The sequence below is a fragment of the Manacus candei genome, unplaced genomic scaffold, assembly GCF_025592945.1.
Source record: "Manacus candei isolate 608988 ecotype Guabito, Panama unplaced genomic scaffold, ASM2559294v1 h1tg000048l, whole genome shotgun sequence".
Classification (NCBI taxonomy): domain Eukaryota; kingdom Metazoa; phylum Chordata; class Aves; order Passeriformes; family Pipridae; genus Manacus; species Manacus candei.
In genome coordinates, this window is record NW_026138096.1 from 4924751 (window position 1) to 4945813 (window position 21063).

The 21063-nt window shown below is 38.9% G+C and overlaps 1 protein-coding gene across 1 annotated transcript in view; it reads right to left on the reverse strand.

Moving 5' to 3' along the window:
- Positions 1-21063, reverse strand: part of ABLIM2 (actin binding LIM protein family member 2) — a 139466-nt gene that overhangs the window by 2697 nt on the left and 115706 nt on the right. Inside the window, 6 exon segments of the mRNA XM_051798339.1 lie at positions 11910-11990; positions 12174-12238; positions 13596-13650; positions 15621-15679; positions 20119-20227; positions 20837-20889. Of these exon segments, the coding sequence (XP_051654299.1) occupies positions 11910-11990; positions 12174-12238; positions 13596-13650; positions 15621-15679; positions 20119-20227; positions 20837-20889 (422 nt within the window).

A 21063-nucleotide genomic window follows, 5' to 3' on the forward strand; every position in this document is an offset into this window, starting at 1 on the left:
AAGCTCTTAACTTAAAGCTCCCCAGACACAGTTCTCCTTCCAGGCACACCCAGGTAGCCCTATCCTCAGCATTTCAGCATTTGCTGAAGTACCACCTGCATCCAAAAATTAGGTCCCACAAATCTGCTAAACACAAGAAATGCTTGGACTTGCCTCACACAGCAGAATCAAACTCTTCACATATTAAACAACTGCGTCATTTCAAGGGAAGGACATCAGCCCTTTCCTTTCAGCTCACTGCCTCCTGGTTGAAGGACTTCCCAGGTGGTGAAAAACCTGAGTTCACTGTCCTCATCACTTGGAGAAGGCTCAAAAACACCATCTAGTCCACATGACTCACTCTCCAGACACATGCCAGCAAGCAAGCCTGGAGTAATGTTAAAGTCACAAGTCCTCACGAGTATGAATAATGAATGCTACCAGCAAACACTGAGGGCAATGCGCTGAAGGCAGGAGGGAGCACAGCACTCCCCAGGGGAAGGGGAGCCACTGGGTCCTTTAAACTATGTACCAGTAATTCAAATAGGCCAAGGTTGTCCAGCATTTCAATCAGATCCCAGCATCATCCGGAAAAGTACTACCCTATATTAGCCAAAATTGTGGCAGGGAGCAAGCTAACGTGCCCTGGCAATCCCACAATGGTTTACCTGACCAGGATGAACACAGCCCCATTTGCCCTATCTTACAAATCTTTTTTTTGAGAATTTTGAGAGTAAAATTTTACTTTCCACTTATTAACAGTGACTTTATCTTTGTTATGTAAATTACTCAAGGAAAACTAATGAAATTGTTTGTAAGAAATCACTACATATAATTACCTTGAATGGTCATCATTGGGCCTTGTGGTTTCTTAAAAAAGGACAGCCTTGGTTTTTTTTCCCCTTGAGATTCCACATATTCAGAACAACAGTGACTAAGAGTTTGGAACTGAGCCTTCATTTTTCATTTGACCAATGACAGCAACCCACCATAAGCGCTGCTCATAGCATGGAACAAACACGCCATGCATATTTGGCAAAGAAGACCCTTTTTTGCATGGAAATGAGCAACATCTGACAATGTATTTTAGAAAGGATCTCTCACTGACAGAATTTAATTCTACTTGGCTCAGAAAGAAAATAACTCCTCTCTGCACTGATTTTTTAAAAACATTTTCCTGGTAATTCAGTGGACAAATGAGAGTAAGCTTAAATTCAGCAATTTCTCACAGCAAGGAACATGTCTATAGGTTGTGGAATTGAAAAAGAAGTCTGGATGAGCAAAGTGTATCATACTGTATTTTATTTTTATTTCTAGATTGTGAATAAGACTTGAGATGATCCCTCACTCAGGAGAAAGCAGTGACAAACTGTAGTACTGAGGGCCAGTGGAGGGAAACTCATCAAGCCCAACATCACCCCGTCTCTCCAGGGTGCCAAATACTCACTACACCTTCACCTTCTGATGAAGCTTGCCACACATCTCAGTAAAAGCTGTGCATTTCCCCCTTTCCTCTCTCATGCTGTACTTTGCCATGTATCACTCTGCTTTGCCCTCAGGCTTAGTGATTATTCAGTCCACACACACAGCTATCCAAGCCAGTATGAATTAGTTGTGCACTGTACTCTTGTGCTTGTGTCCAGATGACATCACCTTCATTCTTTGCATGCACTTGTTTTCTAATTGTACCAAAGTTTTGTTTTACAACAGCACCATTTTTTTTCCTCCTTGCACAAGTTTTCAGTTGGTTCTGCCTGTTACAAAAGCAATTGAGAGTTTCCAGCCCAAGGATGCAGTGAATGAGATGGAAAAGCACAGTTTCTCTGCTTTTAATTTTCTTCCACATATGCTCTCATCTCAAGGACTAAAAACCAGACTGCAATATTAGCAAGATTTCTTACTCCATCAATGCATTATCCACATGCAAAAATAAATCTAGTAGAAGGGAACACCTCCCCTTTGGTCTGAACCCTCTCTGAGGACACCAGTCTGTGCCCAATGTAGCACAGTTCCCACTGTTTTCTCTCTGCATCTCAGAAACTTTCACCATCCCTTTCTTAAGCATCATGGGCACTAACTTTGGGACTGATCCTAGAAGCAGCAATGACTACAGTTTTCTCTCGAATTTTGGAGTAAGTCTTGATCCCAGAAAGATGTCATCAAACTGGCAAAGCTTCAGATAAAAGTAACGGAAGTAATTATGGGTTGCAGTTTGATTTATGAGAAAAGATTAAAAGGCCTAAGCATGTATAAGCTCAGCCAAACAATGACTAAGGGAAAATATGGTAAATGTCTACAAGTATCTGAAGGGTCTAAACATCATGGGAATAGGCCAGTGTGGGAAGTTAATGTTCATACTTTTCTTTGTATATGTGATATTAAATTTTGTCTGCACTATTGTTGGGACCTTCCTAAACCTTACAGCTTTAAAACCTAGAGATCTTCCCAAACCTATAGGCAAGAAAAATGCACCTCTAAGAAATCTTGGACTGATTTATGCTTCTTCTCAGTTATTTGAATATTAATTTGTTTTAACTGAAGCGTTACCTTCTCTCATTAGTCAAACAAAAGAAGGGAAATTGAAAATTATGAGTAGGGAATAGGGAGGATATTCATCTTGAGGTATGAGAGAATTTGTGTGGGTAAAGCAGTGCTTTACAAGGTCAAGAACATGTTTTCTTTTCCTTTTTTTTAGGGATGGATCTGCTTAAAATAATGCATCATTGGGCCATTAAAGAAATGGCCAAACTTATTAGTAAAAGTAACATTTCTTCCCCTTTTTTAATAGTATTGGCCTTGTTTACATGGGAAGTCTGAGTGTTTTACAGTGTGCTAGTAAGTGATTCCTAGTTCCCTTTGTGACAGTTTGGCCATATTCAGGCAGCTTAACTCAACCTCCTTCTCTGCTCTGCATCAATGGCAAAGCTGGGCACATTGCAGACACCGAGCAGAGTAGAGAGGACCATGATATGGTCCTTCTGCCCACACTCTGAACTGGCTGTATTTAAGTGAGGTAATTTTGGAAGTAACATAATGATGTTAAAGTGATGCTACCTGAAAACCTTGCTAACAGATAAGGTAAGCAGGTCAAGATGGTTCTTCACTAAAAAGACTGCTATACTGGAGCTCACAGCATCAGAACATCAGCATCTGGGATAAGTTTAAGTGTGAAATTGCTACAATATAAAGGACTATGGCATCATGTTGTTTTGAAAAAATTGTATTAATCTGGGGCTTGTAAAGTCAATAGTGGTCAATCTTTTGTTCTGGATAGCATTTTGTGCCAGCTTGCATGTGAAATCAGAAAAACACAGTGAGACTCCAGTAAAGTACTGAGAGTCCACGAGATGCATCCATGGAAGAGGAGTCATGTTTTCAGAAGCACAATATCTCACCTGCACTGACAGCACTTTGGATTAGAGATATGGGATCACAACCTTGGGATCTCAGTTTGGGAAGCCTGAGGGTGGCCTGCAGTTTGGGAACCAAATGTTGTTGCTGCTATTCCTCACCTGGATGTTACCTATAGGGCACAGCACTGCGTAAGAAGGGTCACCACACCTTGCTGTAATTATGTAGCTAGCTCTCCTAAAACATACAAATGCACAATGGAAGAATTAAAATGCAGATGTTTGTTATTACGACATACAGAAGGGCTGTGCTAAACCTCTCCACTGCAACAACCACTGGAATAGAAAATCGTCATGCTCTATGAAACATGAATGTGAAAATGAATGGTACCAACACACGCTCATTTTTGACTCTCTCAGAACAAAAGTGATTAATTGCACATTCAAATACTTGCTCCACATTGTTATCTCAGAAAGAAGTGGTGCTTTTCACTGTAAGTTAATGAGGCTTGTCTTTAGATTTCTGTGGCCTGCTAAAAAGCTAGTAATAACTCTAGACAGTTACAATGCTTATTTAATTAAATGAGATTTCTTTTCCCCAAGAATAATTGCGCTTTTAATGTAATTCAGAGATGCTTGAAACTAATACTTTGCCTCGTGGTTTAACCCCAGTCAGCAACCAAGCCCCACACAGCCACTTGCTCACTTCCCCACCAACAGGACTGGGAAGAGAATCAGAAGGGTAAAAGCCAGAAGATGGGTTGAGATAAATACAGTTTAATACAGAAAGCAAAAGCTGTGCACACAAACAAAGAAAAACCAGGAATTAATTCACTGCTTCCTATGGGCAGGCAGGTGTTCAGCCATCCCCAGGAGAGCAGGGCCCCATCACATGTAACAGTGACTTGGGAAGACAAACACTCCCCCTTTCTCCTTCTTCCCTTACTTTATATACTGAGATGATACAATATGGAAGATCCCTTTGGTCATTTTGGGTCACCTGTGTCTCCTCCCAACCTCCCATGCACCCCCAGCCTCCTCGCCAGTGTGGCAGTACAAAAAGCAGAAAAGGCCTTACTGGCTCTGTATAAGCCCTGCTCAGCAACAACAAAAATATTGCTATATCATCAATCCTGTGTTCAGCACAAATCCAAAACATAGCTCTGTACTAGCCACTGTGAAGAAAATTACCCCAGCCAAAATCAGCACACTTAGAAACATGGCATTCGTGTGAATAAGAGAAAATTTCAGTTAACCTACAGCCGTCCTGCAGTAAGTGGTGACCAGGTCATGCTGCACAAGCATCTTTATTCTTTTGTCAGTAATTGGATGGGAGTCCTCATGTGAAAATCTGAAGACATAGGAAATTCAGAGGATATCATACTTCCTTATGAGTCAATATTGAACCAATGAAATAACATAGTGGGTGGCAGGAGGTGATGAGTTGAAGACTAGAAAAATCAAAGTCCTAATTCCTAGAGAAATTTAAAACTTCAGGTTTCTTTCACCTTTGCTTTTTGTTTTATTATGTTCATAGGAAATGACAGCTGAGCATTACAATGCTTTTGAATCCGCAGTGAATCTTTCAGCTAGTGTCAGTCTGAAGCACTACTGTGCACTCTGTTTTATAGAATGCAATTTTAAGTAGTTGTCTATTTCAATTAATTTTTGTCCAAAGTCCTTGTAACACTTCCAATTTCTGGTTCACAAATCCAGAAATAAAAGCTAGTTTTTCTCTTCTTCCCTGCCCCTCCATTCCCTTCTCTCATGCCTCTCAAACTTAGTCCAAATAATACTTTCAGATGCCTAAGCATAATTTGCTGGAAAAATTTCTCTTTTTTCTATTTAATTTTGAATCCTCATTTTGCTTTCACAAGGTCTGGACTCTTCACCCCTCTTTCTGTTGCACTGCTGGGGCTCGTCAGGCTTAGTAGTTTCTTCTAAGCGTGCTGCATGGCTAATTACAAAGCTGTAATTAGCCATGTGCCAGATTCCCAAGGGAGTATTGAATGTTCTGCTCATCTACGGTGTAATTAAGCTTCATGCTCAATAAATATTTCAAACTATTAAGTAATTATGTGATAGGGCAGGGGAAGTTAAGAAACGGCATCAGTTGCCACCTAATGAACTTCAAAAGGTATCAAAAGATAACAGGGCAGCTCCGTCGACCAGAGGAAAAGGCAGCAGGCACTACAATTGTGGTCCATGTGAGGTAGGGCAATTAGTCACATCCCCACATAGATGGAGCCCTTGCGCAGCCAAGACTTGACAGCCGATGTAGATCCCCCTCCACACAGCAGTGTGAGTCCCCAAAAAGGTTCCCAGGGAAAGCCATGAGAAAAGGAGTCTGAAACCGTTCCCCATGCCGATGTCACTCCAAACATCTACACAAGGCTCTTGGATCTGTGGATGTATCTTGTTTAGTACTTCAGGGTACCATGAAGTTTCACAGAGAAGCTGCATTCCACTCAGCACTACTACTGTAGGGGTACTTCCAGCCTAACCTCTTGTGAAATATCACAAGGCACACAGAAAATGTTCTGTAGTAGCATTGTATAGTCAGTATTTTTCCCAGTTGAGTCATCCATAAAGATACAAAATACTGAAAAAAATACAAGTATTTCTCTCAGGTGTATCAATATATTATGTAAACAGTGCATATATTATGTAAACAGTGCACACATAGAACATCTCTGAGGATAAACTATGGCATCATCCTGTCATTCAACCAAATGAAAATTTTCATACTGACACTGAATAAGTCACTGCCTTCAGCAGACTGCTGATAAAAATACAATTAAGAAAAATATAATTGAGAAAAGAAGTCACAAATAAACCCAAATATAGGAATCCATACTGAATTATAAAACTATAAAGAAGATTTTGAGTTTCAAAAATTTCATTTGATTTAGGTAAAAAATACCTTATTGTTAAAGCAGATTTTCCAGTTTCCCTTAGTCTGGACTTTAGTGCATCTATAATATGAATGGTCTGCATCTAATGTCTGTTCACTCCTACAGTGTGTCCATTCACATAGAAATTAGTTTTCACATCATATCACATCATTTCTAATGCATATTTTCAGTTTATAATGGCTCCTTTTATAAAGGCTTTGAAAACTGATATAGACATGCATCACTGATCACAACACAAGCACATGACTAGAATAAGAAATGCCATACATACATTTTTCAAGTTAAACAGTATGAAGTAGTTCCACTGAAGTCAGTGACTTGCACTTTTTCACCCCAGGTTATGAGTTTCACTACAAAGGGAGCCTATAACCTCAAATCCAGCCCCAAACTACAAACTGTGCTTCTCTATGTTAAAACACACAGCATTCCAGTTTTGCTCTGAATTTCCCCATCTGAGCTGCAGAGGAGGTGGGACACACAACATTACTCGTATGAATGGATTCTAGGAGATTGGGCTCTTATAAATGCAGGCTCAAATACTGGAAACAAGTCCTAAAATGTCTGCAGCCCAAATGGCTAGAACCCAGGGTGATTGCTGAATAAAAACTAGTGGAAAAAAATGTTATCCCTAAAGCAAATCCAGACAAGCAGTTCCAGGAGGAAAAGCATGCTTGAATTAATGTGAGTGCTCTGTTCAAACAAGACCGCACCCATGTTTAAATCTCTCATTTCTGTTTACAAGAGAAGGTGGCAAATGAAACTTTGCTACTTGACATTCCAGAGTATTTTTTTTTTTACTTTGCAGTTGTTTCAGTGTATCCTTGTCAAACAAAGAAATGAACAGGCTCAAACAAAAACTGGAATAATTTACTTTCTACTGCATTTGATAGGCATGAAGGGATAATGCTTTTAACTCCTGACATTCAAAAAAAAAAAAAGGGGCTAAAAAAACTAAGATACATTAAGACAAGAAAATCAAATGAAAACACTACAAGATGGTTTCCAAACAGAAGACTTGAACTATAATGGCTTTCAAAATTACCAGCCCGTGACCACAAAAGAAATGTTATACTCTGTGATAAAAGCAACTTCAGGAGGAAAAAAAGAAATAAATCTATTCAGTTGGGCAAGAACCATCAATTTGAATTCGCAAGCACTGAACCGCATTACTACGAGTGAAGACCAGGAAAACAATATCCAATCTGAGATAAATGTATCAAGTACATGCTTTTAGGAGCCCAAGGCTAAAGTACTTGAATACCTTTTATTATTTAAAAGAGTTATTAAGATTTTCAAAAGTGTCCTAAGACCAACTTCCTTTGGGAAAAAGTGAAAAAGGTCATATGGAACACCACTGGAAAACCACCAGGTAAGGAATGTGCTAATGTGTACCATCCAAAGGTGATAGTCTCTGAAAACTCAGGACTTAAGTTGTTCAAAATAGGGAAGTTTGCTCCAGGACACTTACATTTAAGCCCCTGTACTAAAAAAAAAAAGAAAGATAAAAAGTTCCAAGATAAACCAAATTATGTATTTTTTTCAAATACTGTTGCAGCAAGTTCACCAAAAAATCATGTTTTGTAATTATATTATGTCTTCACAGAATATACCAATCTAAGCAAATTAGGGACTTATGGAGGTCTTCAAAGCAGGGTCAACTTTAAAATCAGACCATGTTCCTCGAGGCCTTGTCCAGCTGTGTTTTGCATGCCTTCAGGCATAGAGACTCCACAGTCTCTTGGGCAACCTAGTCACTGCACTACTCTTTCAGTGAGGAACTTTCCCCTTGTATTCAGTTGTAATTTCCCTTCCTGCAACTTGTGACTGTTGCCTCTCCAGTGCCTACATCTGAGAAAGGCATGTTTTACTCTATAACCCCTTTACTACAAAGCTGAGCTGCTGACTCACGTTCTGCTTATTTTCCATCAGGATCACCAGGTACTTTTCAGCAAGTACCTGATGTTCCTCCCATCTTGTTCTGCTGAATGGCACTACTCAGTCACAAACGCAGGAATCTGGATTTATCTTCACTGAACTTCATGAAGTCTGTCAACCATTCCTCCAGCCTGGCCAGGTCCCTCTGAACAGAGACTCTGCTCACCTAAGCATTAACTGCTGGTCCCCCAAGTTCATGTCATCTGCAGATGCTATGAGGCTGCAATTCCTCTTCTCCACCAAGGCTGTATAATCCACCCCTGTGCTACTGCTTTGTTCTGCAACATTATCTGAATGAACTTGTTCTTCCCCATTTCCTGTTAGAATAGCTCAGGGGAATGCTGCTCCGTTCATCTAATATTACAATAAACAGCACTGTGGTAGAGAGAAGCTCCGAAAAAAACGTACTTGGCCAAATCCTTATCTACTGTAAATTCCTTGCATTTCTAATCAGCTTATACTAAAGCAAGATCCAGGCTATTTATTCAGAAGTCAAAGAGCCAGCAATGTATTTAAAACTCAGCAGGCTACTCACTATGACCAGTTCTCAATGCTATATGTATTAGTTCACTATTGGCATAAACATCTCCTGGAGAAACACAAGGAATTAGGTACTTCTGTCTCACTGCTGAGTTAAAACAGGCAAACAAAAACATGCTGAGTGTTTCTGTGCTTAGATACATGTACTTTTGAAGAAAGAATTACTATTATTTGAGTGCATTTATTACCAGTTGAGCCTTCCTAATCTCTAGATACCTCTTGGCCTTAGAAAAATATGCATTTTTACAAGAAAATATTTTTATAATCCTTTAAATAAATTTCTTGCACAACAGCGTAATCTAAAAAATACTCACAATGGGAGCAAAGTTAGGAAAACACTGCCATCCATTAAACCCCCACCCTCCTGTGGTCCTTGAACATCAGCCAAGCCTTCATTGCAGCCTCCCTTAATTTGACCCCAGGAGCTAATACCATCTACTTGAGCTCACTTTTCATGATAGGAACACTCAATATATGTGACTTCCCTTGGAAGAGGGAATCAGAGACAAACAACGCTGGCTTTTCCGTGACATCTATGCTGGATCATTCAAAGTTCACAACAAATTGTTTCACGAACTGGAGCCTGCTTCAAGTCAACTTGTGAGACAGTTGTTGAATAAATCTAGCTCATGCAAATTTAGTCACCTTATTGCTCTGTAGACCAGAAAATCAGAAACATCACGTGTGAGATATTCTAAACATAGAGGACACGGTAAGACTGCTTTCAGGTTTGATAGCTGATATGAAACACAATGGTTCTAAGTCTCCTTTCACTGGCATCACCTGTACCCCGACCACAGCTATCACACTCAGGAGCTTGTTTGGATTTGCAGCAGCAAGGGCAAGGTGTGGCTTCAGCCCACAAAACTGATCAGAATAAAATTAGTGTATTAGAACATGTTTTTTTCTTAGAATATTTTCCTAGATATATCACTCTCCAGTTTGGACAATAAATGGACTTAGCACTGCTATGTCCATTTCTGTAGGAAAAAATCCAGCCCTTTCACACGTGACATTGGCTGTGCAGGATGGAAGTAGAACATAAGTTGGCCAATTCTGATTGGAAAGAGCACTTGCCTCCTAGAGATTCCAAGTATCGAATCACACCCTGTAGTAAATGTGAAATGGACCTCAAGAAATGTTGAAATCTAACCTTAATACCTGCTTCCAGTATTCCCAGTGTTGTCCTCAAAAGCTTGAAGATACTAAGATATGTTATGTGGGCCCTCTAGTAAGAGATGGTGTGTGTCTGTGTCCATGTGTCTGTTTCTGTGCAAACCTACAAACCCACACAGTCTTGGGCTCCTTGAGTCCTGGGTCTTGCGCAAGCCTGAAATCTGCTGAATGCACAAGTCAATAAGTAAGTTACAATTTTCTTCTTCTTCTTCTGCCACAAGAGGAAATAATGATAAACTGTTTTTCTATCCAAAGCTACTTATTTCTAGCAATTCTGTAACACAGAAGAAAAGGTCAGGGAAGAGGGGAAGAGGCTGGTAGGGAAGGCAATGGTTTGTGCTTGTCACTTAACTCTGCATATGGTTTGAATGTGTAGACGAGCAGCTGACTCTGCTTTTTCAGTAGTTACAATCCTATTAAAACTCTGCTAATTTAATTGTTTAAAAAACCACCAATCCCTATTTAATGTAAGATGGTCTACAAAGGAGTCCTTCCTGCAGACACACACATTTAGCATAGTGCAGCAATCAGCAGGATTGGCTTGGTCCCCTCATTGCTGTGCTGGTGCAGGTTTGAAGCAGATCTTGTTTATTGTTCTTTTTTGCAAATCTCTGTGAGATCTTTGAAGTGGTCGGGCTCCTTGAGCCAACAGGCCCTGTTCTACACCTGGTGTGAGGCAGACTGAGCAACTCCAATGTTAAACAAACAGCAATCCCGGCTGAGGACGGTGTGTGAGTTACAGATAACAGCCAGGACAGGCATGATCCATCCAAAGCAAACTATATGTTGTCGTAAAAAAGCAATTTAGAGCTACATTTGCTATTCAGACCAGTCTGATGCGTTTAAACAAAGACTCTATTCTTTAATACAGACATACACATGTGTATGTATATACATAAAAGAATATAAGATATGTCCAGATGAGCATCCCTCCAACTCCCTGTTCCTTTTTCCAGACTCATCATGCTTTTTGTTATTGCTATTATGCCTTGCTATATCCCAGGCTTAAAATAGCACACATTTGAGGCTCTTTTTTCCTTACAATCAAAGCAACACTACTTGCTGGGTAATCAAGCAACAAGCACATTGAAGTATTTAAGAAAATAACACCAAAGAGAAAACCTACTACATGTATGTAAATTTGATAAATTAATTTGTTTTTAAAAATTAATCTTTAATGAGGGACTTTCTGCTCCTTCAAAGTTTTTCTTATTTTCTTGCTTTAAAATTAATTTTTCTTTTTCTTTTCTTGTCACATTATCAAGTTAAAAATACAGTAAATTTATTTAGATACAAATATTCCTAAAAGTCTAATATTGTTATCACTTAATTTTTATTAAAACATTTCTTATTCTTAATAGTAATTCACAGAAAGATATGTTAGTTTAGGTGGGTCTTTATTCAGTCCTGTCATTGCTCAGTCAAAAAAAAATCAACCTCAGGAATTTTGCATGAACATCAACTTGGAAACTAAGCATTCTGTTATAATAAATTATATTTGCATTTCTCCATCTTATACTACTACTCTTTGAGAGAGGTGGATGCTACAGCAAAACTGTAGCATAGTGACCATGGATCACACAGGCAAAGGAAAGCCTGAATAAGACAATGGACTGGAAACATAGGCCCATGTATTTGTAGGATAAACTGAGACTATTCGTAATATTTACGTTATTCTAGGAGGATGATTTTGTAGGAATTAAAAATAAAACAAACTCCAAGTTTCCACACTCCCCACTTGAACTTTCAACATCCTGTATAATCATCCAAAAGTAATGAGTTTCATCAGTATCTTTCTAAAACGCCATTTGGTCAGACATTTGCTAGGTTTTTAACTATTCTTTTTTAGTTAAATAGCCTGCATACTGATTTTTTTGAAATAAAATATAATACAATACATAATGTTATTCCTCTCTTCTCTTCTTCATTGCTATTACTTAGGCACCAGAATATCTAGCATAGTAAACAAACAGGACAAATGCTTGCAAAGCTGCTGAGCAAATATCATTCCTACCTCCAGCCTGGTCCTGTCCACATCCTTAGGCAATTTCACACGAACTCGGTTTGTTACAATAAGTGTTTCATAAGGATAAATCTGTTAAAAAGACAAGAGCATATGAACTCCAGCTGAATCTGATTCTGATATGTGGAAATGGCCATGTGGGGAACTTACTAATATAAATGGTACATACTTGCATCCTGATTTGACAAATATTTCACTGGGACAAAAATTAACAACAACAACAAAAAAAAAATAAAAGAAAGGAACCCATGTAACCTTGCTAGGAAGTGCTGATTCTGTTTGTTCTTCCAGTGTTGGAAAAGCCCTTCTTACCTTGTATTCTGCAAGAGAATGAGAACAGGTTCACAGTTTAGAATTTGTAAGGTTCTTTTAGTGTCACCATAATAAACATTTAGGTACGTCAGAAATTTGTTATGCTACTACATTTCTTTCCTCTCAATAGTTTTTGGATAACTGCATGCATAGTAAGAATTTAACCCCCATGCACTGAATGCCTATAACACTGTTTATTACCAAAGCAATAGTCCTTGAAATCAAAGGTTTATTACAGAAAATCCATCTCCTGATGCCATTGGGTTACACGGTGAGTATGTCTGGCAAAATTGGGATTTTCTTTTTACAGGAGGCTTTTGTGCAGAGTTAAGTCAGTCTGTCATCCAAAAGTCCTGCCCTTATTGTTCTTTACTGAAAATAGTTAAAATATATGGATTATTACAGGCATGTCAGTTTGGGAACATATATGAAAACCATTAAGATAATATAATATTCCAAGATGCCAACATCCTGCACTTGGGCTGACTGCAGTGGGAATAATGATAGTGAAGAAAAAGTTATTTGGAGGTGTGTGGACAATGAGTCCTGGATCTATACTAGCACAAGAGAATTCTAGTAGGTCTGTGTGACTATATATATGACTACCAAAAAGTCATCTATTCTGTGATTATTAAATGCAACCAGGATAGCCAATATGTTTTCACAGGCCTTTTTATGGTCTGAAATAAAATACATAAGTCTACTTTTCAAAACTTGTACTTTAAACTATTCAAACATAGAGACAAAGATTTGTATCAACACAGAGGCATAAAGTGAAGCATCAGAATAAGATTTTTAAAATGAGTTCAGGTGTCTTGGAAATAAAATCCTACTCTTCCCCAGGAATTGATGCATGTTCCTAAAATTTCTCAGCTCTTTTGAAAATTCCAACCCAAGTTCCACATTGAGTTCATAGTCCACTTAAACTGCAATAAAAAAATATAATGCAAATAAATTCTCATTTTTTAATTCGATACATTTTAACCACACTGTAGCACAAATAAAAAGCACAATGGACTTTTTTTTTTCACATTAGTCTTGAAGGAGTGATTATCCTAAATTTTCTTCTGTCTTTGACACGAGACCAACACCAGAGAGTCTGCTGACACATATCAAGGATCCTACTATTGACTCAGCCTGGTTGCATCACCTTCTGACTTGCAGGACTTCAGTCAGGCCTTTATGTTAGGCTTGGTAAACAGAAGATTCTCTGTGACAAATATGATACTGAGCTGTGTCTCTGTTTAGGCCTTATTAAGAGAACTACAGGATGACCTCAGAATAGTAACCTTTATAGTAATATGTTAACAAACATTCTCAAAGGAAGAAAACGCAAAGCAGAGTGGAAATGATATTGCAATGTACCTTTCATCCCCCAGCTTGCCTCCTGGTCCGTTTCATATTGGCCCATGTTTTCAGGCTGACAGAGAAAGAAAGAAGCAATGTAGCAGCAAAATACACCACAAAACCACTCTGCATGTTGTTGAGAGAAAAAAAAAGAAAACCAGCTGCTACTACGCAAGTGAAATGAAATAAGTCTCACTCAAACTAATTGTTCAAGCAAGCAAGGTAAGACTGAAACTGTCACATGACCTTCCCTGTGATGCAGACATCTGACTGACATCATCACAATTCACTTATGCTGCACTGAAACTTTTCTCCTGCTTTCTGCTTCACACTGCTGATGCCACTAAGGCCAGGGAGAACTGTGTATATGTGCTATCTTTTTCCTTTGCTGGCAAATGCTATTATGAAAAACAGTACAGGAAATCAGAAAAGCATTATTATATGACTTTTTTTTCCCCCAAGTCTCATTTTTGCCTGTTGGGGTATCAACAGTGTGCACAGCTATGCTCACAATAACCTGCAAGCCTCCTTATTGTTTGCTTTTGGTTTGTTCTGTTATGTAGCACTGGGATGGCTGATTAAACATAACAAACCACAAAAGCTGGTATGAACCTACAATCCAAACAGGGGACATCTATTCTAAGAGGAATTTTGGCCTCAAGGATTTGACCATGAGCAACCTTTTCAACTTTTCTACAGGTTTGGGATCCTTTAGGTGGGACAGATGCTGCCATCTGCTGCTTTCCCATCACATTGCATGGCTTCCTGAATCTGCTTTGGCCTCATCTGTGGGAAGCCTTGGGATGGTTTTGCTGCCTCACCAGCACAGTGCCTGGGTATAAGTGGCTGGGCACTTCAGTGCCTTGATCATTTCAGGTTACTGGCAACACTTATTCTGAAAAGTCAGGAAAAAACTCTTGACTCATAGATGGGAACGGGTTTATACAGACCCTTTCAAATTCCTAAATCTTATTCAATCAAATGTCAGTGCCACTCATTGCTTCAGAGACAAATTCACACAACCAGGTATCAAAGCAACACATGCATAATTAGTCCTGTAATATTAACTCAAAAGGATAGAACTTTCAGTAAATACTGAAAAATCCATTTAGGTACTCCTTGATAGTTACTCTCTTGTAACTCCTACCAGTGACTCTCAGTTTGACTCTTATTACTGGGGAAGCTTAATCCTGCTTATGTGCTTTTGCAGGTTTCACATCTTCCTTTGGAGAAAGAAGGGAATTTGAATGAGGTCCTGTCCATGTAATTTAGACACAAATCAATCTTCAAAATGTAAGTGCACATGCATCTATGTATTGACAGCTTATCACTATAAACCATAATGATTTTTCACCTAAAAGTATAAGCCATGAATTGACAACCCATAATGCTAGGCTCCAGAGAGAAAGAGAGGCCACAGTGTCAAAGATGTCTTTTTTCCAAAGACTAATAAAAGTTGCAAAAAAAGGGTTAGAAAAAAAAATGCCTAGTTTGATCTGATCATAATTTGGTTAGGCATTTTTCCTTCTAGATTGCTGCTTGTCATTCTGTCTGTAGTTTCCTCCCTGCCTTAAAAGTACAATGACTGTGTGTGTATATACACATCCATACACACACACATGTGCGTGGACACTGGAAAAAAGCAAAACATAGTTCAAGAAATGCAATGGATGTAGGCTGGAGCAGCTTTGCTCTAAGATCGTTACTTGCCTAATTATAGGCCTAACCACCTCTATCATTAATTCAGGCTATACTGTGATCTATTAATATGTGCAGCCTGTACATTTTAGACCTTCGTTTGTGTTGGGAGGAGACTCAAGATTCTTAATGTTCATGATGCACACAATTAAAAGGAGACGCCTCAGTCAGTCTTATTCTTACAGAGAGACAAACTCTAACCCACACAGCGTATGAATCTGTCAGACAGGGCTGGCAGCCAAAACACCTTTGAAGTGTTATTACTGTGCAGATTTTCAACTAGTTACCAAGTTGTCTCTTTATGAGACATTATTTCCTGGAGAAGGTATTTAAATGTATACCTACCTGATGTAAGCCATTCTTTCCATAGCCAGGTAGAGAAGCAGATTTAGAATATGGAAATCCTGTAAAAGACATAAGATATAGCTATATTTTTTTGCAAATCCTTTACAGCCTATTATAACACAGAATCCAAGAAAATATCCAGAAACAGCAATTACAAGATCAGTAAGTATATCCTATCAATGAGATGAAATATAATTGAGCTATGCTCATCTTTTCTCCATATTTCATGTACGTGAACATGTGTAACAATGTCTAGAAATAACAGCATGCCAGGGCATGACATGAAGAGAATTGTGGGGCTCATGTTATGGAAGCTTTATGCAGCTGTGTGATGCAAAGTTTGTGATTTGAGAGCTTGTGAAATCTCTGTCCTCCAACTTAGTATTAAATCATGACTTGAAACTGGGATTAAAGGTATCACAATTTTAGATTTACATCACTTCTGATCATGCTGTATGTAGTCTGGTTTTTGGTTCTGTTTCTTAAAAAAGAAGGGTTGATACCCTACCACTTAAAAAAAACCTTAACAAACATAAAATTTCTTTTGCTTTCTGTAAAACCTCTTGGAAAAAAGCAAAAATGAAGATATAGTTATGGGTAAAGTAAATCAGCAAAAGTATAAACACTCAAGTGAAAGAACGTTTTAAGATGGAGAAAACTGGCAAATGGTGTTACTGCGGACAAATGATGTAATATAGTGATGAAACTGTGTGTGGTCACTCTGAGACAACTGAAGAGCCTTTACTTCTAATGATAAGACCCTAATAAGAAAGTTTAAAAGTTAAACAGTAGATGAACAAATCTACACACAACAAATGTGTGTAATAAACATTCTTGATTCCAGTACAGGAAACTATGTTAAACTGATGCAAAGTGTTACAGAAGTCAGTTAGTTCAAAGAACTGAATGTACAACTCTTCTTTCTGTCAAAATTTTTAGCAGTTTGTGTGCAAAAAGGAATGTAGGAAGGGAATGCAGACACCACTGGATTAATAAATACCCTAAGGAGATTATTAGGAATAAGCATACAGAAAGAAAAAACAAAAGGTGGATCAGCAAGGAGCTCATAATGTGCTGAGATAAAGTGAAGACTGCCAGAAGTCAAGCTGAGTTAAACACTGAAAATGATATTAAAACAAATAGCAAAAGTTTCTCCAGCTATCCAAATAAAAAGGAAAAAAGGAAAGAAGAAGTGGGATCACTGGGAGTTGTGCTATGTCAGTACTCAGCACAGGGGAAAGGTAACCTAGGTAGGGCTACAGCACTGAAGGAGTATTTAATCCACAGAATAAAAGGTGGAATACTGAGCAAGGATGGAAAGCTAATGGAATAAGGGTATGCCAGTGAATGACAGTCATGATAAAACCAAAATTCAAAGCACTTAATGTACTTAAAGAGGGAACAATAAGCTCACATTAAATTGCAAGTCCAATATCTCTTATCATTTAGTTTTTTATATTTAAGAGTGGGAAAAAGATAATGAAATGAGAAACTTATAATTGCCTGTTATCTGAATGGCAGTGACACCAGAAGGCAAAAAGTATAACACTTGTGAGACAGAATGACTGTATCTGCAACAAAACTATCATCTCTGCTCCTGCCTGGAAAAAACCGCTAGTATTGAACATCAGTGTGGAGTTCAATTTCTTGGCTACAGCGAAGACGTAGAAAGAGATGTAGAGATGTAGGCGAGAGAGTTTTGTACTATCTCCAAATAATATTACTCCGTTACCAAGGAAAAACGCACTAAGATAAAGACCAGTTTGAAACCAGACGCAGCCCAAGTGAGGAGCCGCCTCCCAGGCTGAGCCGCATCCGCGGGCACAGGCGACACCGTGTGGCCGCCTGGGAAAACCCAACGGGAGAACCGAGCCGAAATGACCCAAAGCGCACTAGTGAAACCCTCTGACTCCGGAGGGGATTGTATTTCACTAGCTTCTGTTTCCCACGGACTTAGTCACCAAGTTAGACACTTTTTATTTTGCCTTTTTTTGTTTTTTCTTCCCCCCATCACAGCCTGCTGCAGATATACTGGGACAGCAAATTTTTTGGAGTAACTAGCCAAGACAAAGCAATCTTTCTCTCTAATTAGGCAAGTTCTGAACATCAACTACCCTCTGCAGGAATATGGTTCCTGCTTTTTCCTGTATGACATTCACTCCAATCTGGGTATTCTGAGGTTGTCTCTCAGAACATCAGGGACACGTGAACAGCAAGGGCTACACACTTTGCTATACGTCTTCTTTCCTAAATATATCTGACACTTAAAATCATGAATTATGATACTTGATTAACCATCAAACATTTACATATACAGTAACAATACCCATTCACACAGGTGGAAGTAAGGAGATGCAAGCTCCACTCTTGCCTGCCAATTGCACAAGCCTCTCACTGATGTGCATTCATGTTAGGTGTGTTTTTCTGGGCATATAAATCCTGTAATGTGGCAAAATACCTTCCAGAGCAGAGTAACCCTTCCCTGGTTTGCTCAGAGGCTAGACAGATGAATGCAGGGCTGTTTTCTCAGTATATTTGGACACATCACCAGCAGTTCGCAGTCTGGTGCCTGCTAATTCCCCCTACCCTGCATGTAATCACTTGGCACCAAACCTATACCCAAAAGGTTTATTTTCTCTGATAGACTGACTATGCCACAAAGATGGGGCTGAAAGTCAGAGTTCTCAACCATAAGGGCAAGAGATAGGGAAGCTACTCTTCTGTGGCCAATAGGGCATGTGACAGGCTATAAATATTCAGAACTAAATAGGGAAACACTCAATAGAGAAGGAACTACTTAGGATGTATATGGATATTAAAATAGTCAGGTGAGTGAATAAAATCATAAAGAAGGGAGAAAAAAAGTGCAAATGTCAGGAAAAGAAAATTTCCTCAATGTCATTTCTGTGTAGCTGCTAACTGGGAAATGGGGCCAACTTTCATGAGGGACAGAGAAATGATGATAAAATGCAATGGAAAATGAACTACAGAACCTATATTGCATTGGCACTAAGGTGATATTGACCCTGACACAGAGGTATGAACTATCTTTTGCACTTCTAGTTTTAATAGCTCCACATTCCCAAGAGAATTAAAAATCATAAAAGAAATGCAGGTATAGAAGAGTGACAGGTATAGCAATATTCCCAGGAAAAAAATCAACGCGATACGTTGTACCTGTATAACACAGTTCTTGGTGTGCTACACACCTCCCCCTTTTGTGCTCAAGGACTGTTCTCTCAATACATGTGTAGAAAAGCTTCAGATCAACTCCAGAAAGCTTCCAAACATACCCAGCATGTGTATTACAAGGAAAGGTTTAGGTGTTCATTCATGGGCAATGACTTAGAGATGTTAGGTGTGTGAGGTGGTCAGACTTGGTTTCCCCTGCACAGGGAATCCAGTAATACACCTTGTGCACATGTATGAGATCTCTGGTGAGGATCAAGTTATCAAATCCCTTCAAGTTAGACCAGTGAGACTGATGATCTGAAAGAACTTTTCTTCTTTATCTTGTTACAGCCTTATGACAGACTTTGTAGCATCTGTTTTCCCTCTTTCTTGCATAGCTAAGCCATAATTTCCTTAATATAAGTTGATGGAGCCAACTATCACATTACCAAAATGCCCACAAGACTGACATCCTAGCCTCGCTGCCAGACATGCCTTGCATTGGATGCATTCTTTTGGAAAACTGCTTCCCCAACTTGTTTACCCCAGATGACCTGCTACTGCTGTGTGGTGTAAAGTGGAGGAGGCACAGAGGGGAATGGCCCAGTTATTTGTTAAAAGTCATTTAACCTATTTTTTGTCATTCGTGTAACCTGTAAGTAAAAATCAGACCCAATTCTGATGCTCCTAACTTGCTGAAATGTGGAGGAAGAAATGTGTAGAACATGCTTGTGGTATTGACAGGTATCATGGGCATATGGTCTCCAGACCTGAATCTAGCTACAAAATTACTCCATTTTCACCTGGAAGATTTCTATGACCTTATAAGGTTGTAAATGTGAGCATATGCTAAGTTAATACTTAGAGAAAAGTATTCTTTATGCTTATCATATTACAGAAGAAGTGGTTTTACCAGTATTCAAAATATATAGTTTGTGTCAAGAAGTATTTAGCACCAGTGAAAAATCTGCCTGATACTGCCATCCTTTCTATTGAAAATAAATAGCATATAATAAATAGGTACTTCTAGGAGGGGTGGGTTTTTGTGGTAAGGAACCTCTGCTCTCCAAAGACAACACAGTTCATTTATACAGGCAATGTTTCTTTCACTTACATGAAACTATAAATAGTTTCGCTATCGAAGTCTGAAGGCACCGAGCGCTTACAAGCCATGGCAGAACAAACAGACAAATAGGTGTAATTATGACAGAGAGATGAAGCACAAAGCCAGCTAGAGCTATGTGGCCCTGCAGCAGGGCCACCTTCCTTAGCCACAGGAAGGAAGCCCTGCTCAGCTTTGCCAGCAGGCCAGGGTTGCAGCACTCACGGGAATCTCTGTCGGTTCCGGCAGTAAGAGACAGGGACCGTGTTTCTGAATCCGGGGAATTAGTTCTGGTGTCCATATCCCCTTTCAGAATAAGCCAACTGGTCTTCAGCTGGAGAGAGTAAAGAGCCAGTTACAAGATACAGGATTAACACCTGAATGCAGTTCTCCTACTCCACCTGCTCGGAAGTCCTGTGAACTGCTCATATGTTTATGCTCATTGCAACTTGTACCATCCTTTATCAAATTATAAAGGACTGTATAATCACTTAGACACTACAGCTACCAAAAGCTTCAAACTTTCAGCTGGGCTGAGGATAGTTTCTGTGTTCATGCCCACTGTGCCCCACTGTAGAAGATGCACTGTCATTTTCTTATAATTAATTTGCTATTAACATTTTTCTTCTGTGTTAATATGCACCTTAAGTAAAAGTCCACAGGATTAGCTGAATCACCAATCTATATACTGAGACGGAGTGAAAATTCATAAGCTTATTGCTCTTAATCTCAATATCCCTACTTCTCTTTACTGTGGAATGTACATTCTAAACCCTTTGGGTGAGAGATCAAGCTTTTCTATGTCTTCTTGGAAAGGCCCTAAAAGTAGTAATGATTATTTCAGTTACATGAAAGAACACTTTTATGTATGAAAATGTTTTAAAAAACAGTTGCTTCAAGGAAGATCAATAAACTACTCCCTCTTGTTCTATCTGATCATTACCTTCTTACTGTCCTGATCCAAGCTTCCATCCTCGCCTTCTGATCTTCTTGCTGCTGGAAGATTAAGTTAATTTTAAAAATTAGAATAGACTATAACATTTTTTTGGTCTTCTGTTCTGACTGCAGTTATGTTCCAAATATTTTTAAGAGTGGGAGAAAATCAATTTAAAATAAAATAGAGCTAGGCAGAAAACTATGTGTAGAGCTATGGTTTCACAGAATCACTTA